General features: G+C 50.7%; 3 protein-coding genes across 16 annotated transcripts in view; 1 reads left to right on the top strand and 2 right to left on the bottom strand.

The window, feature by feature from the left end:
- Positions 1-172: 172 nt before the first annotated feature.
- Positions 173-6,287, bottom strand: TP53I13 (tumor protein p53 inducible protein 13). Of its 9 annotated transcripts, none has more exons than XR_011383614.1 (7): positions 5,655-6,287; positions 4,459-4,527; positions 4,195-4,236; positions 1,504-1,632; positions 1,201-1,401; positions 580-1,111; positions 173-499 (listed from the first exon to the last, which is right to left on the bottom strand). XR_011383614.1 is itself a non-coding variant. In XM_017348936.3 (7 exons), the coding sequence occupies exons 5-7, from the start codon at positions 1,345-1,347 to the stop codon at positions 387-389; spliced, it is 792 nt and encodes a 263-aa protein (XP_017204425.3). In that variant the 5' UTR covers positions 1,348-1,383; positions 1,504-1,632; positions 4,195-4,236; positions 4,459-4,527; positions 5,655-5,984; the 3' UTR covers positions 173-386. The 9 variants fall into 9 exon arrangements, 8 of the variants coding, with proteins under 8 accessions (XP_017204425.3, XP_002718953.2, XP_051680564.2 ...); XM_017348936.3 differs by having other exon boundaries at positions 1,201-1,383; positions 5,655-5,984; XM_002718907.5 differs by lacking the exon at positions 5,655-6,287 and adding an exon at positions 4,715-4,869 and having other exon boundaries at positions 1,201-1,383.
- Positions 6,286-14,971, top strand: ABHD15 (abhydrolase domain containing 15). The gene is made up of 2 exons (XM_002718908.5): positions 6,286-7,166; positions 10,804-14,971. The coding sequence occupies exons 1-2, from the start codon at positions 6,286-6,288 to the stop codon at positions 11,327-11,329; spliced, it is 1,407 nt and encodes a 468-aa protein (XP_002718954.2). The 3' UTR covers positions 11,330-14,971.
- Positions 14,972-16,951: 1,980 nt separating this feature from the next.
- Positions 16,952-26,423, bottom strand: part of TAOK1 (TAO kinase 1) — a 176,922-nt gene continuing 167,450 nt past the window's right edge. For all 6 annotated transcript variants that reach the window (XM_051824587.2, XM_051824588.2, XM_070061154.1 and 3 more), the window contains one exon: positions 16,952-26,197. In XM_051824587.2, coding sequence (XP_051680547.1) covers positions 25,736-26,197 — 462 coding nt within the window. In that variant the 3' untranslated portion in view covers positions 16,952-25,735. The remainder of the gene's footprint in view (positions 26,198-26,423) is intronic.

The following is a 26,423-nucleotide window of genomic DNA, read 5'->3' as shown; positions in this document are numbered from 1 at the left end:
CGGGCACGCGGGCAGGGAGAGGCACCAGCCTGGCGAACGAAGGGCGCTGGTGCCAGCAGCCGGGGGGAGGTCCGCAGAGGGGAGAGCAGCCGGTGTGCCCTCCCCGCTAAGGCAAGCAACACGGGCGTCCGGGTGGGAGTCTGTGGGGCAGAGGCACAAGCTCAACTCCAGATTCTACTAAAATAATTTAATTAGAAATATGGGGAATTTCGGAACGGGAGGCACAAAGCTTCATTTCTCCCAGGGGCCACCCCTCCCAAGGAAGTCGGGCCTCGGCAATGCTGCGTCTGCCACCAGGGGGCGCTGCGGCGCGGGTCCACGTGGCAGAGGTCGCGGCCTCCCAGCGGGAGGAGCCCGTGGCGCCACAGCGGCAGGGCCGGGCCAGGTCAGTCAGAGCTGTCCCCATCCGGGCCACTGTCCGGTGTGGGCGGAAGGAGGGGTCTCCGTCGGGAACGCTTGCCGCGGCGCGGAGGCATTAGCAACCTCCGCTTCAGCACAGCTGCGGGCAAGATGGGGTGCAGTCAGGGACACGCCCACCGCCGGGAGTAGAGGGGTGGGGGGCTGGGGGAGGACACTCACCGGCCACCGTGTCCTGGCTGTCCGCGGAGGGCCCCCAGTAGATGCTCTCCCCTCTTCGGAAGTTTCGGTGCAGCCGAGTGCAGAGTGTGGCCAGCGTGAGCAGCACCAACAGGAAGGTCAGGGCCATGGCCGCCCAGGCGGCCTCCTCGGTGCGTGGTGTGGGGCCCTGAGCTGCCCGCGGAGGCGCTGCTGCCCGCGGGGCTGGGGAAGGCTGAGTGGGGCAGGCACAGCCGCCGGGGCTGCCTTGCCCATGGGGCTCCAGAGCCTCTGTCCTGGAGCTGGCCTTGCTCTCAGGGAGCCCAGGCAGCACTGTAGTTTTACTCCCCTTATCTAAGGCTCCCAACATGCGCTGCTGGGACTTCAAGCTCCAGGAGGAAGACGAGGCAGGTCTCGGGCCTGAGGGAGTGGGCTGGAGACCCAGGGCGGCCCGCAGCCCCCGCCTCTTGGCACCACTGGGAGAGGGCTGTCTGGGCCCTCTGGATGTCCCTGCAGCACCTGGGGGCCACCAGCTCTGCCGAGCAAGGGCCAGGGCCTGAGGGGAGAAGACACGGTGGTGAGCCCTGGCCTGCGCACAGAACCCAGTAATCCGGCTGCCCACCGAGCCAGCCCCGCAGGCCTTACCTGGGCACACCTCCTCCCACACAGCCCCGCTCCAGCAGAGGGAGGGGCCCCAGAAAGCCCGACAGAGTGGGGCCACTCCTTTCTCTGTCGCTGCCGCCGCCGCCTCTTCAGCCAGTGGGCGGCCCAGGCTGGCTCTATCCATGCCATCTCCAGGGCCACCCCCCAGGCTGTCAGCACCACGGGCTATGAAAGGAATCAGTCCTTAGAGCAAAAGGGGAAAGGGGAGCAAGCTCTCGAATTTTCCTTCCCAGCACGTGGGGCATCATCCTCCTTGCCCGACAGCACCTTCCACCTGCCGCTTACCCGCTCCCGAGTAAGACTGGAGTCGGGGGCAAGCGGGGGCTTCGTCACCAACGTGTGGGCCAGGAGGGCAAGCCGGAGCTTCAGCCAGGGGTGGGCACAGGGGTGGTAGAGGAAGCCGACGGCCTTGGCCTGGAGGAGAGGCACAGAGACGCTCAGCTAAGCCCCAGTCCCTCCCAGTCTCATGTTCCCCTATCCTGGGGGCCAGTTCAAAGCAAGTCCCAGGATGGCCAAACGGTCCTTCCACCCTCAGCGCCCAGGAAAATATGGAGGAACCCGGGTACTACTGTGCACTCTCCTGTCTGTGTGTTCCCGTCACCCCTCATCTCCATCAAGGGCTACCCTCAAAGGTCATAGCCCGGCCAGACGCACACCACACTCCTCAGCTGTCTCTCTGCACCTGCGGCACAGTGACGCCTCTGCAGGTGCACAGTCCAGACTCCAAGCGCCCCCAAACAAAGACCAGGTCTTTACATATAGGTTGGATTGGGAAGCAGTCAGTCCCCCAAGAGCTTCTCGATCCAGGGCATGCAGGCAGCAGGTGCACAACCTCAGGACTGAAATGCTTCCTTAATCATGAATCATTCTTTGACTGAGTCGACCTGGCGCTCAGCACTGAGCTATGTGCTGCAGCAGATGCAAACGAGAGCAGAGCCTGCGTAAGAAACTCAGGAACAGCCACTGCGAGTGCAAGAGTAAACTAACAAACTCCAAGTGGTCAGCAGAGAAGCTGGAAGAGACGGTTATGAGCATTACAGGAATTTGGGGGAGGATGGAAAAAAGAAGGCTGACAAGACCAGGTGAGATGAGGAGGCTGTGAGCTCTCCTGGGAGGCTGCGGAGAGCAGGGAGCTGCAGACAGGCCAGGGGTGGCGGAGAATAACAGAAGCACCTGTGTGGTGAGCCGACCACAACACCAAGAGGAACCAAGGGTTGGGAGAGGCCGGAAAAGGCTTCTTTAAGGTCTAAGAAGCCAGACAGGGCTGTGTGAGGGAAGGGCCTGGTAGGTGACAGGATGCAACATCTCTTGGTGTGGAGATAGGATCCCCAAACATTAGATATTGCAGAGGAAAACCCAATGCAGGGCCCAAGCCCTGGGGCCATCCTCTGCTGCTTTCCCAGGCACATTAGCAGGCAGCTGGACCAAAAGTGGAGCAGCCGAGACTCAGAGCAGTGGCAACACTGTCGCAGGAGTCGGCTTCACCTGCTATGCCACAATGACAGCCCTAACGTCTCCTTTTTTTCCCCTTCACTAGACTGAAAACTCTGAGGCCACGCACTGTTTGTCTACCACAATGATGTTCGCTGAATTTGTGAATAAGCTCATTTAAACTTTGCCACCATGAAGGGTACTATTTTATCCCCATTTAGAGATGACAAAAACTGAGGCTTAGCACAGTTGCTTAGCCAGCCCAAGGTAAATGCCTGTGTCCTCTCCAGTTTTGTGTGTGTGTGTGTGTGTGTGTGTGTGTGTGTGTTTTGACAGGCAAAGTGGATAGTGAGAGAGAGAGACAGAAAGGTCTTCCTTTTTGCTGTTAGTTCACCCTCCAATGGCCGCCGCGGCCGGCACACCGCGCTGATCCGATGGCAGGAGCCAGGTGCTTCTCCTGGTCTCCCATGGGGTGCAGGGCCCAAGCACCTGGGCCATCCTCCACTGCACTCCCTGGCCACAGCAGAGAGCTGGCCTGGAAGAGGGGCAACCGGGACAGAATCCGGCACCCCGACCGGGACTAGAACCCGGTGTGCCGGCGTCGCTAGGCAGAGGATTAGCCTAGTGAGCCGCGGCGCCGGCCCTCTCCAGTCTTGATTACGGAGCAACACCTGGCTCTCACCACGTACTTGCCCTGTTCATCTCTACCTCCTGAATGCCTTTTCAGTAAATACGCATTTATGTGTGGGGAAAAACCAATGAAAACCCAAAGGGACAAGAAAGTTCTCTGACTACGGGCAAAGATGACACTTGGAGAGAGGCAGCCGTGCAAGCTGAGCCCGCAGTTTGGGGCCTGAAACCCAGGACGCATGCCTAACAGGACACGGCCATGTGCCCTCCCAGGCTCTGTCACACCCTTCCCCCTTCACGGTGGAGGCAGAACATCCGCTCGTACAGAAAACTGGGTCCCAGGAAGCCGGACTGCCCGCAGCCACACAGCGGGGTCGGAGCCCGCCATTGCTTTTCCTGCTACCCTGACCCCGCGGGCAGCCGCCTGCCCACATAGCCCGCTACTCCACAGCTCAGGGCAGTCCAGCAGGCTGCCAGCTTCACGCCCACATCCCATATCGGACTGCTGGTGGGAGTCCAATCCAGCACTGGGAAGGCAGCAGAGGGTGCCCAAGTGCCTGGGCACCTGCCACCCATGTGGGAGACCCAGAGGGAGCTCCTGGCTCCTGGTTTCTGCTGACCCAGAGCTGCCTGTTTTAGCCAACTTGAGAGAACCAGTAGATGGGGCATTTCTCTTTCTCTCTCTCCCTCCCTCTGTTGCTCTGCCTTTCAAATAAATAAATCTGTATTAAAAAAAAAAAAAAAAAAAGCCGCTCCACAGCACTTCTGCGCACTGGGGCCTACGGCTCACCATCCCCGGGGACTGGGAACCGTGCCTCTTCCTGAGGGAGTGGTTAGCAAGGGAGCGACTAAAAAGAGCAGCGGGGGCGGTTCTCCCAGGGGCAGACGCTCTGGTGGGTCTGTGACTGTACTCACCTGCGCTGGGCTCACACGTGTGTAGGTCACTCTTGGGGACACCTACACATGGACAAAGACGACAGCTTAGAGCAGCGGGGTGCGCCCTGTGTTGGGTGAGGAGGTGCTGGCAGGTCCCAAGGGCCACGCTGGGATGGAAAAGTTGGCTACTGGGGCAGGAGGAACCGGCAGAGGTACCCGGAGGGTGCGCGTGGGGCGCGGCCAGAGCAGGACCCGGCTCCCCTTTCACACCCCTCTCACCCTCCTGCTCTCCAGGACTCCTACCTGTGGGGGCAGAGGCCACAGGCCCTCCGGACAGCCGACTCCTGCCTCCTCCGCCGGCCCAGTCACCACCTGTGGGTCCAAAGCGACCAGCTGGGGCGCTGGCCTCTGCGAGGGCCCTGCCCGCTCCGTCCCCAGGCCCAGCCCGCCAGTACGGAGTCCCCTCGGAGCACGCCACTCCTTCCAGGGCGAACTTCTGGCAAAGCGCTTTGAGATCCCGGGCCCGGGCGGAAGGCTTCCCGGGAGCGGCTCGCCTTACCTCGCCGGGACCCAGGAGCCCCGCCAGGGCGGCCAGGAGAAGCAGCTGGGGCGAAGGAGGAGGAGGAGGCGCCATCCCAGCCCACCCGGGGCCCGGCTCGCCGCCCCGCCCCGCCCTGCCCCCGCGCCCCCGCGCCCCTGCGCCCCAGCGCCGCCCGCGCGCCCACGTAGACCCCGGTCGCGCGCGCCCCCCGCCCCGCCCCCGCCCCGCCCCTCGCCCGCCCCCAGCAGCCGAGCGTGCGCGCTCGCGTGCTAAACCCCAAGCCGGAAAAGTTAGGAGTCTGAGCTTGGGGGCTGAGCGCGCTGCGGGGCAGGAGGAGGACCACCTCTCTCGCCCAGGGGTTCGTCCCTGCGCGGCCCCGTGGCCTGCGGAGAGCAGCTGCAGGGCCTGCGGGGGATTCTGGAGCAGGGGCGAGGGCGGGAAGTGGGACTCTTGGAGGTGATCGGCGGGCTCCTCTGTGACCCGCAACCAGGCTCCCCAAGTCCGACCTGCCGGAGCGGGAGCGGCACTTTGCCACACGGCCTGGGCTGCCCTAGCACATCAGGCCCCGGGGTCCCGAGGCCGGGGCTGGCCCGGGCGATGCTGCGCCACCCCCACCCCGCCACACACACACACACACACACACACACACACACACACACACACACACTTCGGCCTGCCCCGGCCCCTGCAGTCGTCGCTCGCCCGGCGGCGGCCAGAGAGGCACTGGCGGCCGGGAGGTGGCGAAGTGCCAGGCCTCGCCCTAACGGGACGCACCGGCCGGGCTTGCCCGTCAGCCGGGCGTCGGCTCTGCTGTCCTCTGCAGGATTTGCAGAGCGAGAGTTGGGGTGTCCGGCCCCAGACTTCGGAGTCCTGCAGGAGCGGGCTCCTGGCTCCTGGCTCCTGGCTCGCAGGGGCTCCCCGCCCTCCCGCAGGGCTGCCGTCGCCGGCGGACTCTCACCCCTCGCAGGGCGCCCCGCTCGCTCTCGGGGGCGTGGGGCTGTTTATACCCGGTGAAGCCTTCCTCGCTCTTCCCCGCTCGCCGGGCTCCTCGCGGAGCCAGCGGGACGTCGCACGGGTGCGGGCACCGTCTCGCCGCAAACCCGCTGTCGGGGGCCACCCTCCTCTCACCCCGCCGCCGCCGCCGCGTGACTGTGCCGTTGCGGGGTCTGGCGGGGCCGAGACCCACACTGAGGTCTGCGAGCGCGGGACCCTGGGAGCCGCGGGGAGCAGCCGCGAGCAGCGACACAGGGTCTCTCCCGCCTGCCGCAGGCCGCGTTAGGCCGAGGGGTGGGGGCCTCTGGTGCTCGCCCCCGGCCCGCGAGCCTCGGGCTCCCGCCCCCTCCGTTCGCACCCTCCCCCTCGCCCCGGCCGCTTTCACCCTGTGCCCCTGCTTGTCGCAATCGCTGTACAAAGGGCCCGGGCGGGAGCCCTTTGGCTGCCTCTGCGGGGCCGCAGCCAATCCGAAGGGCGCCCGCCCGCCCGCCCGCGCGAGAGGGCTCTGGGCGCCAGGCGGAGCCGCGGACACAGAGGCGAGCTCGGCGCGGGGGCGGCCCGCTGCAGCCTGCCCGCCGGGGGCTCCGTGCCTCGCCATGCCGCCGTGGGCCGCTGTCCTGGCGCTGTGCCTGGCCGTTCTCACCCTGCTCCTCCTGCTCGGCCCGCGGCTTGGGCGCCCCTGGAGGCGCGCCGTCGGAGCCAGGACCCGGCCGCGGGCTCCGGGCCAAGACGGCGAGGAGGAGGCAGCCGGCGGAGGCCCCTCGGATCAGTTCGGCGACGGGCGCGAGCCGCTGCCGGGGGGCTGCAGCCTGCTTTGTAAGCCGTCGGCGCTGGCCCAATGCCTGCTGCGCGTGCTGCGGCGCTCGGCTGCGTTGGGGCCGGCTCCGCGCTCCTGGCTCTCCGGGCCCCACCTGCAGACCCTCGTCCACTTCGTCCTGCCGGCCGGGCCCGGGCCTGAGCTGGCCCGGGAGTACCTGCAGTTGGCAGACGACGGGCTGGTGGCCCTGGACTGGGTCGTAGGACCTTGCGCTCAGGGCCGCCGGGTCACCGGCGCCGGGGGCTTTCGGGCGGTGCTGCTGGTGATCCCCAATGCGTGGGGGCGCCTCACCCGCAATGTGCTGGGCCTCTGCCTGCTGGCCATGGAACGCGGCTACTACCCGGTCATCTTCCACCGCCGCGGCCACAACGGCTGCCCGCTGGTCAGCCCCCGGCTGCAGTCCTTCGGGGACCCGTCGGACCTCAAGGAGGCGGTCACTTACATCCGCTTCCGACACCCTGCGGCCCCGCTGTTCGCGGTGAGCGAGGGCTCGGGCTCGGCGCTGCTGCTGTCCTACCTGGGCGAGTGCGGCTCCTCAAGCTACGTGACCGGCGCCGCCTGCATCTCGCCGGTGCTGCGCTGCCGCGAGTGGCTCGAAGCCGGCCTTCCGTGGCCCTACGAGCGGGGCTTTCTGCTCCACCAGAAGATCGCCCTCAGCAGGTGGGTGACGGCAAACAGACGTGGGCCATGTTGCCCATTTCTTCTCGCACCTCTTCCAAATCTGTCCGAACGCTACAGTCTAGACAGCACGAGGGGAGCAGGTTTAAAAGCAACGGATGGGTTTAGCTGTGCCGCAGTAGGGACTCCTGTGGGGGGCCCTGTCTCAGCCCCAGGTGTCCTAGCAACTTGAGTACCTGGCCTGCCGGCCCCAGAGCGGCACCTGCCTCCACTTGGTCCGAAGCTCAGGGCCAGGGCAGCGATTGCCACCGAATATCTGTGCAGAATGTTTACTTACAGCCTCTGAGCGGGGAGATGTCAGGACGCAGAAGTGGGGACGCTGTTGGGATTTATTCGAACTCTTTAGGCCTACCTGATTTCGCCTGTTCCTACGTGTGTATTCAACACATTTAATACAAAATATTGAAACAGAACTGTTTGACCACCAAGGTGACAGGCAAGACTTTGCCATGGAGAAAGCCCGAGTGACATTCCCGGCTTTTGCTAGGAGATGGCGGAATGAGATGGGAGACGTCTGGCAACTGTGAGGGCTAGCGAAGGACCTGGGCTGTGGGGTCAGGCTCGGTTGCCTTCAGCCCTGAATTTCCAGCGAGCCCGCCAACCCCTTCAAGCCTCCCTTCCCTATGCAGTTAAATGAAGTTGAGAACCACTCCATTTTTATTACAGATGGTTACATGAGAAAACAAAAGGGGAGGAGGTGGCACAGAAGAGGCTCTCCGTAAACGGTGGCAATGGTGATGTTAAATTTTTACAGTTTGTTTGAGAGGAAGAGAGCGCGCTCGGATCGGCTGGTGTGCTCAGCGCTGGGCTGAAGCCTCACGCTGGGAATTCAGCCCAGCTCGCTCTCATGCGGGACCCCTGCTGCCTCCCAGGGGCTACATCCACGGGAAACCGTGGAGGAGCCAGAGCCGGGAGTGGAGCGCAGGCGCTGGCCAGGAGGTGTGGGCACCTTGGCGCTAGGCTGAACACCCTCCCTGAGCTCAGCAACAGGCCAGGGCGCTGCCCTAGCAACCCAGAGCTCCGGCAGTGCGGGGGCAAGGCGCCCTCATCTGGCTCAGCTGCCATAGTTTCTGTCCCCAAACGCCCTCCCTCCCCAGCCCGCACACTGACCCTGGCCACCAGCTTGGAGGGCGGGGTGAGGGAGGTGAGGAGGAAATCCGCCCTTCTGATGGAAGTGTGGGACCGAAAACTCAGGCGAGCATCTTTGAATGTTTGCAGGAGACACCGATCTCAATTCATCTGGCCAAGGCTGGAGTGGTTCACCCCAGTGTCTGGTCCCCCGCCCTGCCTGCCTTGTCAGGGTGTCAGGCCCTCTCCAGGGGGCTGCGGAGAGCACTCTGAGACCAGCAGTAAATCGGCTCCATTCCAGTTGTTTCCTCTGCCAGCCAGCACGCTTCCGGAGCACCTGCCCCAGCTGTGCCCAAGCGGGGCATTCTCTTGTCATCAGGACAGCACGTTTGCTTTCTAAAAAAGTGAAAGCCCAACAATTAACACAATTTTCAGTAAAATGAGAATGGTGGGGAAGGCGGGGCTTCTGTCTTTGGTTTGGATTGCCTGAGCCCATGCGTTCTTTTTTTTTTTTTTTAAGATTTTAATTAATTTACTTATTTGAGAGGTAGAGTTTCAGAGAGAGGGAGAGGCAGAAAGAAAGGTCTTCTATCCACTGATTCACTCCCCAGATGGTTGCAACGAATGGAGTTGAGCGGATCCGAAGCCAGGAGACTGCAGCTTCTTCCAGGTCTCCCATGTTGGTACAGGGCCCCAAGCACTTGGGCCATCTTCAACAGCTTTCCCAGGCCATAGCAGAGAGCCGGATCAGAAGAAAAGCAGCTGAGATTCGTACCGGTGCCCATTGGGGTTCTGGTACTGCAGGCGGAGGCTTAGCCTGCTAAGCCACAGTGCCAGCCCTGTTTCTTTTTTAAAGATTGAATTATTGGGCCGGCGCCGCGGCTCACTAGGCTAATCCTCCGCCTAGCGGCGCCGGCACACCGGGTTCTAGTCCCGGTCGGGGCGCCGGATTCTGTCCCGGTTGCCCCTCTTCCAGGCCAGCTCTCTGCTGTGGCCAGGGAGTGCAGTGGAGGATGGCCCAGGTGCTTGGGCCCTGCACCCCATGGGAGACCAGGAAAAGCACCTGGCTCCTGGCTCCTGCCATCGGATCAGCGCGGTGCGCCGGCCGCAGCACACCGGCCGCGGCGGCCATTGGAGGGTGAACCAACGGCAAAGGAAGACCTTTCTCTCTGTCTCTCTCTCTCACTGTCCACTCTGCCTGTCAAAAAATAAAAAAGAAAAAGAAAAAGAAAAAAAAAGATTGAATTATTGGGGCTGGTGCCATGGCTCACTTGGCTAATCCTCCGCCTGCAGCGCCGGCATCCCATATTGGCTCCTCTTCCAGTCCAGCTCTCTGCTGTGGCCCAGGAAGGAGGCAGTGGAGGATGGCCCAAGTGCTTGGGCCCCTGCACCCGCATGGGAGACCAGGAAGAAGCACCTGGCTCCTGGCTTCGGATTGGCACAGCGCCGGCCATGGTGGCCATTTGGGGAGTGAACCAACGGAAGGAAGACCTTTCTCTCTGTCTCTCTCACTGCCTATAACTCTACCTGTCAAATTTTTAAAAATATTGAATTATTTATTTGAAAGCCAGAGTTACAGAGAGGGAAATCTTCTACCTGCTGGTTCACTTTCCAGATGGCTGCAATGGCCAGTGCTGGACCAGGCCAAAGCCACGAGCCAGGAGCTTCTTCTGGGTCTCCCATGTGGATAACAGGGGCCCAAGTACTTGTGCCATCTTCCACTGCTTTTCCAGGCCATAGCAGGGAGCTGGAATTGAAGTGGAGCAGCTGGGACTTGAACAGCAGCCTGCAGCATTGCAGGCAGCAGCTTTATCTGCTAAGCCACAATGCTGGCCCCTCTTTCTCCTTTTTAATAAACATTGATTTATTTGAAAGTTTGAAAGAAAGAGAGAGAGAGGGAGAGAGAGAGGTCTTCCATCTGCTGGTTCACTTTCCAAATGGCACAACAGCCAGGACTGGGCCAGGAACTCCATCCATGCCTCCCACGTGGGTGGCAGGGGCCCAAATACTTGGGCTGTCATCCACTGCCTCCCTAGATGCATCAGCAGAGAGCTGGATGGGAAGTGGAGCAGCCAGGACTCAACCAGGCACTCTGATATGGGCTGCTCATGCTGCAAGTGGCGCTTAACCACGGCACTGCAATGCCAGCCCGGAGTTTGTTCTCCTAGGAGGGCTCAGCGGGTGATGGCTCCCAGCAGGCTCCCTCGAGAGGGCCTGAGGTTGAGGTGAGGAGGAGCACAGCTGTGGAGTCAGATGTCCCCAGGGCTGGGCAGGGACACAGGAAGGGGGGAGGAACCAGTTGTTGCCACCAAGGAATGACAACCCATGTGGCTCCACCGTCCCACTTCCCCCAAGAAGCCACATGCCTGCATTTTACATAACTGATTTTACATGACGGCTGTGAAATGGAAGTTTTTTGTAAAGTGCCAGCCAGCCCAAGAAAGCCTCTGTAGCCAGAATCTGGCCTGCTGGCCACCCGTGTGTGAATTCTGTTGTCAGCATGGTGTTCTCATTCTTCCCCTCCCCCGCCCCCTCGACCTCTTGCTGCCAGGTACGCCACGGCCCTGCAGGACACGGTGGACACCAGCAGGCTGTTCAGAAGCCGCACCCTGCGGGAGTTCGAGGAGACCCTCTTCTGCCACACCAAGACCTTCCCCATCAGCTGGGACACCTACTGGGACCGCAACGACCCCCTCCGGGACGTGGACGAGGCGGCCGTGCCCGTGCTGTGCATCTGCAGTGCCGACGACCCCGTGTGCGGGGCCCCGGACCTCACCCTGCCCGCCGAGCTCTTCCACAGCAACCCCTACTTCTTCCTGCTGCTCAGTCCTCGCGGAGGCCACTGCGGCTTCCTGCGCCGGGAGCCCCTGCCGGCCTGGAGCCACGAGGTCATCCTGGACTCCTTCAGGGCCTTGACTGAGTTCTTCCGGATGGAAGAGAGGCTGAAAGGGCTGAGCAGGCGCCGAGCGTCAGTCTTAGGGGGCCGGCGTCGCTGGGGAAGCCTGCAGAAGCGGGAGGTCTCTCCCTCTTCCAGTCTGGAGGAGAGCTTTAGCTGGAAGCGATCATACACGAGGTGAGACCTGGCCTGAGCCCCTCCCCCCGCCCCGTCCTTCGTGGAAGAGCAGAGCTGGGCATGGGGGTGTCCCACAAAGCTGCTGAGGGCTGCTTCGGGGAGCTCCCGCTCCGTGCCCCTGATTCAGGCCCCTCTCTCTTAAGCTGCTCTGTGGAAAGAGATGGAACTTCCAGCAAGCTTGCACTCACCATGCCCTGCACAAAACTGCCCAGGCTCTCGCTGGTCCAGCACCTGGGGCACTCCCGGCACTGTCACCAATCACTGGCTTCATAAGCCAAAGAACAGCACCTTTTAAGTCTGCGGGCCCAGGAGAAAAATGCTCTTGGTAGCAGTGGCTCCAGGGAAGCTGGGTTCATGCGTGCCAGTGCACCGCTCTGTCCCACACAGACAGCTCAGCGACCCTGGCTCTGAGCAGGAGCCACTTGATGGAGAAAGGACAGGATGTTTGTGTCTCGGCCCCACTTCCCTCATCTGCTCTGTGGTTGGGGCGCTCCGCTGTGACTGCGTCGGCAGCTGTGCCAGCAGCCCCCGGGTTGCGTGACTGTTGCAGGCTTGGCCGGGCATGAGGAGGGCAGCAGAGGCGGGCAGTGCAGTGTGAGGTTCACTCGGGGAGAATGTGAGCGCCCATCTGGGCTGCTGAGGTGCATCTCAAAGAGGAGCTCTGCAAGTCTCCGCTGGAAGGGGGCTTTGGCCTGGGCCCCCGGGCCCCCGGGAGAGATGCCAAGGGCGCTGCAGGAACAAGCGCACCTCACACGTGGCCTCAGGACTCTGCCAGGCACGACTGCTGCAGGCAGGCTCCCTGGGATGCTGGCTCCAGCACATTCAGGGATTCCTCCGAAACCGCCCACCAGAATAGTTCTCCTGAGATGAGGGCTTTATTTAATCAGTGAAAGGTACAGTCCTCATAACCGAGGCTTTCTGGAGAGTTGTTCCCTCCCTGACACGACCACTAGCCTCTCCCTTTCAGAGTTAAGGGGACCAGAGAAGACAAAAGCACAGATCAGCGCTGACTGCCTGAGCGTGTTTGTCTGCTCAGTTGTACAGAAGGCACAAAAGCTGTTGTCGGGATCTGGCTACTCAGTGACTAAGCGGGTGTTTGGTTTCATGAGGAACAAACACTGCAGACTGGAGTCAGATGCAGTGTACAGACTGATCCACAGATCCTGCTTTGGATCGGGCCATGGTGACGATGATTTTGGCAATAGGAGCTCTGGTTCCATGTGTTACTAAAATTCCAAAGCTTTGCCCCAAAGTTTTATTTTAAATTTGTCATTGAGAAAGAGGGCACCTGTGTTGACCTCAAAACAGCACAGTGCTATTGAAGAGAAGTCTGTGTCAAAAGCCACCTCCAAGGCTTGGTTTGGCCATGATTTCATGTTTGCACAACCTGCCCCTGTCTTACTCATTTGTATTAAATAAGAATCTCTCAACTAACTCCAGGAATTTAAACTGAAAAGCATTGAGTGTCTGATGTACATTATACTCTTGTGAAAAAATTCTTCCACCTCCCTACTTCCTGCTCCTCCTCCTCCTGACACACTTCACCATTTCTGAACAGGAGAAACAAAAAGGAACTGAAATCTGAAGAAGTTGCTCTAGCTGGTGAACCACCTTGGTTTAAGGCTTGGTGAGGGAGAATGGCTGACATGGATCTCCCAGGCCAACATCCTGTACAGTGGGGATTTCAACTAGTTGGGGGCCTGCAGTCCCGCGTGCCCTAGGATCACTGAGCATCGACTGCAAAGTGGGAAGCAGCCACGTGGTCCTTCATGCTAAGACTTAAGGATCCCTGAGGGTAAAAACCTGGATAGTTTCTCTGGGCCAGAGACCCCAGGACTCGGGGTCGAGATTAGCTGGTGGAGAAATGGTGGCTCCCTTCTTAAAGGAGAGAGCTTGCCAGGGAGAATACTTCGCAGCTGCGGTCTTCCGGCTCTCAGAAGGGTGGCAGAACAGCCCGAGTGCAGCTTCCCTGGGCCCGTTACCTAAACCCTGCATCGTCCTCCTCTGTGGCCCTCCTCCTGCCAGGTGTGGCGCATTGCACGTCCCCTTATCTTCCCATCACCGCTTGAAGACCAGGGCTGAAGAGCCCCTTTTTGCCAAGAAAGCGTGATTCCTGTTCACGCAGGAAAAGGCCTGGGTAACCCTGTCCGTTAGCCCAGATTGGCGCTGCTTTGCTGAACAGCTCATCATGGAAACCACGGAGCAGCCCCAGGCACGCAGTCTGGAGGGGGTGCAGCTGCTGGAACAGAATGGCAAGTGTGAGTTTGAGGAACCAAGAACCAGCAGCACACACCCCAAAGCAGTGCCACTGCGTGTCTGCAGGTGGAGGCCCCTGTGCTTGTTTGCCCTTCTTTCGGTCTCTTCGTTATTTGATAAACACCTGCAAGTGGTAGGGGAAGAAAACACAATCCAAAGCCTGGTGACGAGTTTCAGCAGTGGAGACCCAGTCCTCCTGGGTCAGAATGCAGGAAGCAGGCAGCTGTCAAGCGCTGGGCTCTGACATCAAGACCGGGCTAAACTCAACTCAATTCCCATGAAGACTTAGTATTTCCTGTACTCACACAAAGGCTTCCAGGGTGGCTTGGCTGGAGATGGCAGTGTGAAAAACAAGTCACCCAATTCTCTTTTAGAGAAGACATCACCTCAGTTTTGAGTGAAGATGTTCTAAGACTTGATTACCATCAGAAAAGAGGTCTCAAGGCAGGAAGTGTCATCTTGGCCTTGCACATAACCTCAAAAGAGCCCAGTCAGAAACTCCTCTGAACTCATCTTCCACCAAAACCGCAAGATTCTTTGTCAGACAAGTTCCCTTCCTTTAGAAATGAACTTTAGCCTGAGTTCCTCTCCCTGCTGAAACCAACAGATGTAGCTGGCTGGTTTGGGAGAACTTGATGACAATGCCAGTAGAGAGTACTGGCAAGTTTACAGGCAAGCTGCAAAGGATGACATCAGAAATTGATCTCACCAGTTGTCTCAGTTTGCAGAGATAACTTAGGAAAGCTTGCGAAGTTCTGCACGGGGAATGAGTGCCTCAGAAAGGCCTAAGTCCCATGCTGTCGGTGGGACAGTCAAGCTCGACTCCCCTTGGCACATACCAGAGAGATGTGTCAAGAAGGGAAGGTGGCCCTGTCATCCGAGAATCTGTGAACTGAAGCGATGCGAATGAGCTCAGAGAGCTGTAAAGACTTCTGGCTAGGTTTTGGGTTTCGCTTCTCGGCCTTTCGGCCAAGATCAAGTGTAGGATTGGGGTTTGAGGATCAGTAGACCACAGTCCGGATACCAGTGGGAGTTGGGAGATGACAGATTTTTATGGAAATAAACCTGCCACAATGATCAAACCAACAGCAAATAGGGGCCGGCGCTGTGGCGTAGCAGGTAAAGCCGGCACCTGCAATGCTAGTATCCCATATAGGCACTGCTTTGAGTCCCAGCTGTTCCACTTCCGATCCAGCTCTCTGCTATGGCCTGAAAAAGCAGTAGAAGATGGCCCAAGTGCCTGGGCCCCTGCATCCATGTGGGAGACCTGTTAGAGGCTCCTGGCTCCTGGCTTCAGATCGGCCCAGCACAGGCCCTGTGACCATTTGATGGAAGACCTCTCTACCTCTGCCTCTCAAATAAATGAAATTTAAAAAAAAAAAAAAAAAAAGATACCCAATAAGTATGCTCTACTTTCAAGTGCTGAGGAAGAGCCAGTTTTCAAGGTAAGACAGAAAATTCACAGAATCAATGACATTCATCTATTAAAAAAACAAAACAAAAAACAAACCTCTGGCCCCTGCAGCCTTGCTCTGGGAGGCAATCCCTTGCTCTGGTGATTACCAGTGTAGTTAGACAACAATTTCCATCTTGGCTCTAAGTAGTGAGTAGATCCCACTCCCTGCAACACTGGAATGTTTCCACTTTTCTATCTCCAGAAACAAATCTGTGCTGTTTGTCTTCAGAGGCCCCTGGGTACTCAGCCGTGCTTACCTACCGTGCAGTTTCACAGCCTCCTGCACATCCTGCATTCACTGGTTGTTGTCTCTTTTGTAGATCTAGCCTTCTGTCCCCTAATGCTAATCAGTGGCAGCTGTTTAATCAGCAACCAGACCTTCTGCTCTGGGCTAATAATTTCCCAGCAGGCTCAAAATTCCCTGATCAATGGTATCTACATAGAGATACATGTCTTTCAGTGGGAAATTCACATTTGAGTTTTGAACACAGTACTGAAAGAGTAGTTTAGAGATGTGGGTTCTAGTTCCTGCTTCATCTATGACTTAAATGATCCTAAGAAAATTATTATTATTTTAAGATTGGTTTATTTCTTTGAAAGGCAGAGTTAGAGAGAGATCTTCCATCTGCTGGTTCACTCCCCAAATGACTACAGTGGCCAGGGCTGGGCCAGACCAAAGCCAGGAGCCAGAAGCTTCTTCTAGGTCTCCCACATGCAGGCAGGAACCCAAGCACTTGGGCCATCTTTTGCTGCTTTCCTAGGCCACAGCAGAGAGCTGGATTGGAAGAAGGGCTGCCAGGACTTGTTTGCAGGCAGAGGTTTAACTTGCTGCACCATAGCACCAGCCCTAAAAAATTATTCTAGGAGTTGTTCCATATGAAAAGATTGAGATATATAGGCTGGCAGGAGATAATGAAATAGTAAAAGCACATACAAGTAGGTACTATTAACCAAGTAGACTTGCAAGTTTATGTCTTCATCAAGTAGTTACTCATTAATCATCCCAACACCCAGCACAGTGCCCAAGATTCAGTAATAATGCAGGGGCTGGGGGCTGGTGCTGTGGCCTAGCAGGTAAAGTCACCACCAGTGCTGGAATCCCATATGGGCACTAGTTCAATTCCTGGCTGCTCCATTTCCAATCCAGCTACCTGCTAATGTACCTGGGAAAGTATGGCCCATGCACCCAAGTGGGAGACCTGGAGGAAGCTCCTGGCTCCTGGTTTCAGATCAGCCCAGCTCCAGCCATTGTGGCCATTTGGGGAAAGAGTCAGCAAATGAAGATTTCTATGTCTCTGCCTTTCAAATAAATAAATCTTTAAAAAAAAATGCAGCAGCTGCCGCTGTGGTGTAACTGGTAGCGCCGCTGCCTGTTAACCAAAGCAGACATCCCACATAGGAGTTGGTTTGTGTCCTAGCTGCTCTACTTCCAATCCAGCTCCCTGCTAATGTGCCTGAGAAAGCAGTGGAAGATGGCCCAAGTGTCTGGGCCCTTGCCCCCAAAATGGGAGACCTGGATCAAGCGCCTACATCCTGGCTTTTGCTTGGCTTGCACTGGCCATTGTGGTCATCTGTGGGAGTGAACCCCTAGATAGATGATCTCTCCCTCTCTCGAAAGAAAGAGAGAGAGAAAGAGAGAGAGAGATGAAGATGCTCAAGTGCTTGGGCTCCTGCCACCCAAATGAAAGATGGGGATGAAGCTCCTGGCTTTGGCCTGACTCAGCCCTGATCATTTCAGCCATCTGGGGAGTCAATCAGCCAATGGAAGACATCTCTCTGTGTCTCTTCCTCTCTTTCTCTGTAACTCTTTCAAATAAATAAATAAATAAATCTTAAAGAAGTAATAATCCAATAGTCACTGAATTGAAGTATACTTTATGGGAATAAAATTATCTTTAAAAACTGAGCAGACACTCTGTGTACTAAAATTACTTTATTACAGTTGATTTTTTTAAACATTTCCTTTGCTATGATACAAAGGATACTTACAAACAAAATATTACATATGACCTTGTTTTCGCTCTTATGTTCTGACAACTTGGTAACAGCTTTAAATGCACAATCTATACAATTAATACAGGTTATATATGAACTATCAGGTATGCTGAACCAGAAGAACACTGACAATACGCTGTACAAGGAGCCTTACCAGTTAGTGCCGTGGACCATTTCTACCGAAGGGAAATGCACATCTGTACAGCCGCCTTTGCCAGCTGGCACGGACAGGGAGGGAGGCTTCTTCCCCATCACAGCCCTTGCTAAGCCTCCACTGTAGGCATCTGTTTGGTCCAAAAATTGAGAGGACTGCATACATTTAAAATCAGTCATTGGTAAAGTGGTGGAACATCACACTTTCAACATGATACTCTCTCACCCAAAAAATCAGTCCCAGTTTTAATGACCACAGGTCCTTCGTCCATCATGAAAACCCTACAGGATCAAGGGCTTTGGGAGATGAGAAGATGAAGGCTGCCAAAAAAGGAGGCAAGAAACCAAGCCAAAATCTAGGTCTTGCAAAATCATCATTTTTCCCTTCACCAAAGGGAACTAGAAATGTACAAATTCATTGATGAACCTCAATGATAACATCAGTTAGCTGATAACCCTCATTTTACCTGGACCCCTGACTCGTGGGAATAACCAAAATAGACTGTGGATAATATATATACCACTTCTAGGAAGGAACCTTTTGCTTAGAATATTCCCTTTAGACACCAAAGCTGGTCCTGGGCTATTCAGGTGTGCATTCATCTCTCAATGGTCTACTCAGAAATGATAAGGTTACAGCTTTTTTTCTTTTTTTTTTTTTTTTAAATAAAAAAAGCGACTGAAGCATTTTTTAAAAGGTAAATAGCAAAAATAAAAATAAAAACCAACCCTGGCATTTGCACAAATAATGCAAATGGAGTGATATGGCCTTTAAGGAAGGGTTAGTAGAAGGGAAGATAGAAGTGAAGAAAATCCAGAGAAAATGATGTATTAGTTTTTCTTTTTAAAAATTTCTACATGTGCAAAAAAATCATGCTGTTTGAGAAAAACAAAGGGAAATGAGTACATAAAACTAAAAACATAAATAATATGTTTGGATGACTGGTAAAAGCAGAAACCAACCTGGGTTACAAAAAGGATTATACATTCAAGATGCTCTTAAACCCAGTGGGATAACTTATGTTAAAACTGTGTTAATAGTTATGTTAAAAATCTCAAGTTTGTTTTTAAATCTTCACAATACAAGCAAAGCTGTTTTAAAATATACACTATACATATTTCTCATAGTCTCTCCAACCTCATTAATGCGCATTACACCATTTCATAAACTAAAACATGGGGGTTCTGAAAGCTTAATTGCTCATAGTAACCCATCCATTATTTAAATGTTTGTTTGAAGTTTTAAGTGGGTTAAAAATCTTAGCAGACTTACATAAATAGGATTTAGCAACACAAGTGTTAATTTAAAAAACTCTAAAGCATTTACAAATTATCCGATTTGAACAGTCTGGGAAGTTATGTGCACTATACTTTAAAATGTTATTTACATCAGACCATTGCTTTTGTAGAAATTTCCCTAGAAAATACTAAAAAAGAAAAAAAAAGATGATGATGAATTAACCTGTTTTCACCTAGCGGGAAAAGATCATAAAAGAAAAGGTAAAATAAGAACAAACTTACATCCTAATAGAAACCCCACACATCCCTCCTCATTTAGGTTTTACTCTAGGAAACCACTTGTAACTCTTAATAGGCTCATTCCTCAAGTGTCAAGATACTGGGGTAAAATACCTTGTCAGGTAAATTACTGGCCTCAAGTGGACTTTTCTTTTTTTTGAAATGTTTTCCCACCTTATGTCTCTGGCTTGGATTATTTTGGGACATCTGTAATTTATTAGAGGGGCACTCTAAATAGGCACAATTCCCATTGAATGTGGAATAAGAATCATAAAATGCTATTAGGAAGAAGGGGTGGTGGTTTCTTTGATACTATGAAATGCAAGGAAAGAGAAGAGTACATTTGGAATGGGCACCCAGAGAAGGCTGTGTGGCAATACACCATGGGCAGCCAACATCCTTATAAACTAAATGTACTTGACTATGACCAAAAAAAGGAAAAAGGGTTAGAAGGGATCTAATATCCCCTAGGTCTTTTAATATGTGCCAAATCGCCACAAAGACCAGCCAGAATCTGCAAGTGTTAGGCAGTTACATCCTTTTTAATCATACCCTTTTTATTCACTCCATGACCATGTGCAATTTATAATAACAGTAATGTTCACGCCTAGGCAATGTCTTTGAGGGCTCAGAAAAAGCAAAATGTGCCACTGAGAGAAACCTGTTCCCATATAACTGGTCTTCATGCTTTCAAGTGGCCCTAATATACCTTGGATACTAAGCCAAGCCATGCAAAAGCAAAGAGTACACACTTTTCATTAACATTGGTATCTCATTTCTAAACCACTGACCTCAGAGTTGCCATAGAAACATATAAACACAAATACTGAAAGCATACAGTTGAGGGTTTATGGATTTTTACGAAATGCATTTCCCTCAGCTATGGTCACCAGTCTTCAGTACCTTGGCTACAAGGCATATCACAGAAAGGGAGGTTAAGTGGGGATAATGCAAAAGGAATCTATGTAGCTCTGGAATCAGGACAAATGCTCCAGAAATGGGATCAATGTGCCAGCAATAAGCATAGTTCATTTCATTTGAAAATTCAGTTACAGAGCCCAATAAACAGTCCCAAACCATAATGTTATCACTTGCATAATTTACATCAACATTCAAACACTTGCACTTCACAGACAAAACACACTTCTGTAAACATGGCCACTGGGGGAGGGCGGTTCCTTACCTCATTCATGACTGAGGACATGTAATCATTATATTAAATAAAATTATTTCGCTTTAAAAGACTTCAAACCTGACCAATGATTAAGCTTCATTTCTCCCTGTGTAACAACACTTAGGCATTAATTCTAAAAATGTCACCTAGGATGATTTCAGGATTAGATGCTAGGACCACAACTGGCAATGACAGCAACTCCTCTCTAAGGGGCACAGAGCTATAAACTTTAGTACAAAAACAAAAAAATACAGAAACTAAGTCAATTTGTTAGCTACATATTTACAGATAATTACAGGATTTTTCACTCATAATTGCTAAAAACTATGAGTGAAAGGAAACTGTGCAGGTTGAATTACCCGTACTTTGGGGGAAATCCTTGGGCACTGATACCCTTCTTCATTCACTCATAACATCACACTTTGCACTTTTCATGGCAAACTACCTACAGATGTTCAGACTTCTAAGTTTGGTGGGCATCCTGCCATTTCAGAGCAAATTTAACCCTTTTCTTTTTTTAAAGAACCCTTTGTATTTAAAACAAAATAAAAAATACACTCCAACAGACACATACACACACACAAATCTTGGAAGCTTCACAAAATTTGGATAGCTGGCAAACAGTGATGGTGACATAGTAAATGGCTCCCCAATAATTCTCTGCCTTTATTCTCTCTAAAGGATATCTATGGGTAGGTGGAAGTGCAAGTTTAAGAAACCCACAATAGGCAGATAAGGTGCATACTAATTTATAAAATTTCTTATGATCTGAAGCCTACTCTTAGGCCAAATGGGTTCTGTCCCTTTGTGTGAATGAAATTTTGAAGTCTAAATAAAAATGAGGAAAAAATTAGTCAACTTGACTTTACAGGGGCTACCAGAATTCAGTAGAAAATACAAATGCACAATAAAGGAAGATTTCTCAGCTTCACTTTCTTTTTCCAGACAGTGTTTAATAAAACTAAAAGTCATTTCCAATGTAGACCTATTTGTAGTGATTTCATCAAAGTGCAGACAACATAACCACACACAGCAAAACAGACTTCAATCAGTAGTCCTTGCATACAAGAGGCAAGTCTGCTAAGTGTACAGAACACTCTTCACTCTATAAGGAATCTGAGGGTGGGAAATGTCCAGTTCTTAACAACTAAGAATGAGTAAATGCCTTTTAAAAGGCAGTGCTACAACCTGGTTGGGACACTTAAGTTAGATGGAGAAAACAAAACTGATTTTGTGTCTCTTCAATAACGATCTGTATTTTGGTAAGCAGCTCGAAGATGACAGCCCAAGTTTTGACCCTGCTCCTTAGAGAGGCTCTTTTCTATCTACAAAATGAAATCCTCTTCTTCCATCAGTAAGGAAGATTCACACTTATATACCTTACATACATTATTTTCTGACTTGACTACACACTAAGACACTTCACATTGTGAGCTGGGACAAAACACAGGACTATATAAGCCTCCAAGGAAAGGATTGCTGTGTTGGGCCAAATCTCTGCTTGAATAATAGTGGCTCAGAATGGGTAGAAGGTGCACAAAGAACTTACTATTAGCAAGCAAGAGGAGGCAGCTAAAAGGAGAAAGCACCTCACACCAATACCATATTTTTCTCTCCCAGTGGCCATTTCCTGTAGACTTTACAGTTTAGGAGAATGTTAGATACTTTAGCAGTATTTCTCTTTGCTCTTCTGATCCTCACCAAAATATATAATTATTAATATTAATGGAATAAAATAATAGGAGGATCAATGGCATCACTACTAAGAAGTATGTATAGAGACTACATAGAAGGTTGTGATTTATTGGTTTTTAAATCATCTTTGCAGAGGAATCACCATCAGTGTTCTTAACTTGCTATGGTTCATTTCTCTCTGCATCACTTATCTTTTATTGAATCACAACATGAAATGGCTCCTTCCCCAGCACTATTTTACTAAATTGCAAATTATGGTTCCATATTCTGCTTAACTTTCTCTTCACTCACACAAGTTTTAAGAGGGGATTAAAAAGGAAAAGATTGCATCTAATGATCACCTTCTCATAAATATCAACCGAGAGTACTCATTTGTAAGAAGCACTGGCATTCTTGCCTTAACTGAGGACTGAAATAACAAAACCAAACAAAAACAACAGAACCTTAAGCGCCCTGATGGAAATGTACAGTATGAGTTACATCCATCTATCTATACACATATAGACACTCATATGTATATACAATATATACATACAAATGATAATAGCTATACCAAAAATGTGCATATTAAACACAGTTTTAAAAAGCCAGTAGATGATGGTATAATACAATTTATTTCCACTAGTGAATGGCACAAATGGAGAAATGCAAAGGAGGTGTTTCAAGTACAATGAAGTTATTTTTCACAGGTGAAAATAAATAGTATTATTCCAGTGTCCAACACATGTATTCTATAAAAGTTTAAAATGCTAGACATTTAGTACTTACAGAAGCAGAAAGTAACTAAAGTCTGCCTTATGGTCTGAAAAAGATACTCATAATTTTTCAGTTTTTGAAAAGAGGGTGAGGAAAAATTCATGGAGTTGGAGGGAGTATCCAGGATAGTTTCTTTAGTGGACTGAATGGTATTTACCTGATGTCTAGGCAGCCAAAAGTAATAAGGACTATGTTAAACACTTCAATTTATCAATAAATCCTTGACTTGAGATTATGAAGCATGTTGCTTCCGTGAGTGCAGCTTCAAATGGAGGACTATTCATCTCTAGGTACAGAAATTACTAAAAAGAATAGAAGCTCTGAATAAAAACCATATAAACACAGTTTTCAGCTAACATTATCTATGTAAGGACAATATTATCAGATACTATAATTTGGGATCAGAGCTGACTTTAATAAGGAGGAAAAAACACATTCAAAGGGAAGGGAATCCAATTAGAGATAATTTATTCATTTAAGAGGATTTGCATTTTTAAAATGCTAACCTCAAAAAAGGGAGAGGGAGCAAACACAAGAAACTTTTTACTGTCAGGCTCTGGATACCAGATATAGCATTTATAACTTATGATATGGTATACATATTTCCCACATTTTTATTTCTCTTAAACATATAATGAGTTAACACCAACACTGGGAAGGAGGTAGTGTTAATTTGATCAAATGTTGAGATTTGCACACTGACTGAGCAAAGTGCTTACTCTTTCTTTAGGAAATCTCAAAACCTTTCAAATTTTCCTGCTACAAGCATTACTCTCTGATGATTCCTACTACGTATGAGATCCCTTAGAAGTCAGATCTTATAAACACACACAAACCAATTCATTTGAATCATTTTTGCAAACTATATATATATTTGAATTAAAATTAATAGTATAAATCTGGATTAATAGTCCTGACCTATATGTAAAACTGGTTGCCACACAATTAAATGAAAGCCCTACTGGACAGACATTTGGAGTCAAGATTCAATCATGCTTTTTTATAAATACATATTACTCTGAATGGGCTCAGTAATTCAGTTTCACTAATTTACATTCACAACTTTATTTTTAAATGTATCACTGGTAGTATTTGGGATTTAAAGAGTTTTGCACACAAAACTGACCTGTTTCCCTGTTTTATTTTTCTAGTAGTACAGAGGGGCCAGATATATGAAGAATTACTTTAAAGATATCAAATTCCATTATACTTTTTGAGCATTTTAGTAAATTGTAAAGCTCTCTAATTATTTTACTCCAAATAGGTAGATTTCTCAATTTGTTCCAAACATTGTATGTTAACTTGTCTTTGAATGCAAAAAAGATAGTAGGAAAAAAAAATCTCTTTTACATTTCATTCATGTTTATATAACAGTGACCACCTGAAGGATGGCCACCAGGATAGTAAATCAGAGTGTTACAGGGAACACTCTAAAACTGTGTGTAAATTCCACTGTAATCTTGGTTTTAAAAATATTTACACTAAAATATTAATATTTCTTCCAGTTACCTTCAAATCAATGTCAGAAGCTCTTAAAGGAGCAGACTTGTGGAGACTGGGCTGACATACCTGGAGATTTAAAATTCAGTTAAGAAAAACCAAGACTTCAACAGTGATAGATTATTATTTGGTCATTAGTTTGGTCTAAATGAAGAATATTATTGAGAGAGAGAGATTTAGTTCTACCTTGGAGCTCTCTGACTATATGAAAAGCAGGATCCAGTGTTAGCAGCAAAGACCCTTCAAGACAACTGGGCAGAGGACAAGAACTTGTAAGAAACTCCAATCTGTCACTGAAATGGACATCCTTTTCCTTTAAGTCATATTCACAGTTCCCACCTAACTCCAATTCAATTTCCATACAAGTAATAGAATACCAAGTAACACCCGCTTTCAACATTGGGTTGATCCTTCATTGTAAAACAAAACAAAATATGCTGCCCTTCCCTCCCCAAAAAATGTTACTTTTTGTCAAGAGATTCCCTGACCACAATAACCACCCATTCCCCCCTTTTTTTTAATTTGCCAAACTTCCTAGTTCCTTTTCAGTAGTACTTCAGCACTGAGGCTTGAGACTTCTGGAAGTGGTGTTTCCTATTGTGTGATGTTAATATGATGCCAAATAGTCACTAAGTCTCAATGAACTAGAAGTTTGTAAAGTACTGCAGCAACAAAAATAGCAACTAGAAGGGGGGGGGGGGAGGAGGACCTGCGCATGTGACAAAAATTTACAGTGGTGATGAGGATCAGTCAGCAGCTGGTAAAGTCATTGGCTCAGTGACTCCTGGTTCACTATGGCAACTAAAGATTTAAATAATTGGCTATTCTACTTGTAAACAGGAAATCCCATAAGCCAAAGGGGATAAACAAATTATGTTGAAGTAGTGTGACGAGAATTTCAATACATGGCAGTTTTGCAAATATGGCATCATTCAAATACCTCTGGCATTCAATGTATATTGGCTGTGTATCTTTGTTATTGTATAAAGCAGAAGAACTGTCTGGGGTCTTGGGGATTCTAGAGCTTTGCTAGGATGATATATCACAGTTTAAGCAACAAAACGTCAGGATATACAGGCTTCATATCCTCACTCGGACATCAGACATATTCATCAAATGACCTTTCCAAGGCCCCTCTCACCCTCTGGACTTCCCCTTTGAAGGTTCACAGGTTTGTTAATGCAATTCCCACACAACTTGTCATCTCCTTAACCACTTCCACTTCACTGTGACACAAGAAGGCACAACTGAATGGACAAAAATCACTGACAAATCTACAAAGCATTCAGAAAAGGAACTAAGTTGTTTCTACCACCTGAAAAAGTCAATGCAATCCTTTAGTGTTTATGGATTTCTTTTAGTTACTCCAAATGAGGCTGAGAAGTCAAATAAATTTAATAAAGAAAATACACTGGTGAGGGGATGCAGGGTGTTCCATAATAACTTACTCAGCAAATGCTGCTTGCTGTGAGTGGTTCATAAGAATTTGGGATAAAGAGGAAGGCTTAGATCTTTTCACAAACTTCCACTTTGCTGCATTTTATTTTTTGCAGTGTTCAGAAAATACCCCCTATGTAGCCAATTTCTTTGCACCACATGCATGATGTGTGTGTATAGGAGTGCGTGTATAAACACACACACACACATGCATTCATATGTTTAATACCAATTCCCCTTTCCAAAAATTCCCCGAAAGTTTAAAAACCAAAACAAAACCCGGCAGCCAAATACTATGACATCCCAATCAGTAAACACAAAACAGAACGTTTTACAAAAATGACTAAAATATACCATGTGCACTCAGCTCCTCACTGCAGTACCCAAGTGAGGAGGCTGCTGTGATGATGTCTGTAGGCAGTTTCTTTTGGCAGACAGCTCCAGCGGAATTGCCACTCTCGATTATTAAGTTATGTGTAAGACATATGTGACCCATTGGATATTTGTGAAGTGACACTCGTGCTTCTGCTCATGCCCTGCTCCGTCCGTCCCCCAGAAGCTGTCCGCCTCAGAGCCTGGGGGCTATTGCGGACTCCCATACTGCTACCTCGAGGTACCCCTTGCATTGGCCCCGAGGGGTGACCCCATGGCTGGGGTCCACCTTGCATTGGATGCCCCCAAGCTTGTGGTGGGCCACCCATGGGATGACCCCAATGAGGTCCTGGACCCCCAGTAGGATTGTGAGACCAACCAGAAGCTCCTGGGTAGCTGTGGCTGAATGCCTCAGGGGAGAGATTAGAAAGAACCATGTTACTAAAACCTAGTCTCATGCTTTCAGAGTCAAAAGCTTCAATTTCTCTGGCTTGACGCTCCAGCAGGCTTCGTATTCTTTCTGTGCGTTCATTCTGTAAAGCCAACATCTCTTCTTCAATCTGTTGAGGGTTAGAGAAGACAAGCAAAAGAATTATTTAAAAAATTATTAACTGAGGAAGCAATAATTACTCAGCTTTCAAGTGGCTACTGTATGGATATACACTTAAAAAATAAAAAGGCAAGGGAATAATTTTAAAGATTATTAAAAATAATTTCTACTGAAATAATAAATAAAGGCAACTATCATTAGTGGTTACTAAATCCATTAGGCAAAAAGTTGGTGGA

Source organism: Oryctolagus cuniculus, chromosome 17 (genome assembly GCF_964237555.1).
Source record: "Oryctolagus cuniculus chromosome 17, mOryCun1.1, whole genome shotgun sequence".
Classification (NCBI taxonomy): domain Eukaryota; kingdom Metazoa; phylum Chordata; class Mammalia; order Lagomorpha; family Leporidae; genus Oryctolagus; species Oryctolagus cuniculus.
Note: the sequence above shows the minus strand (reverse complement) of the source record. Positions and strands in the feature narration are given on the sequence as shown.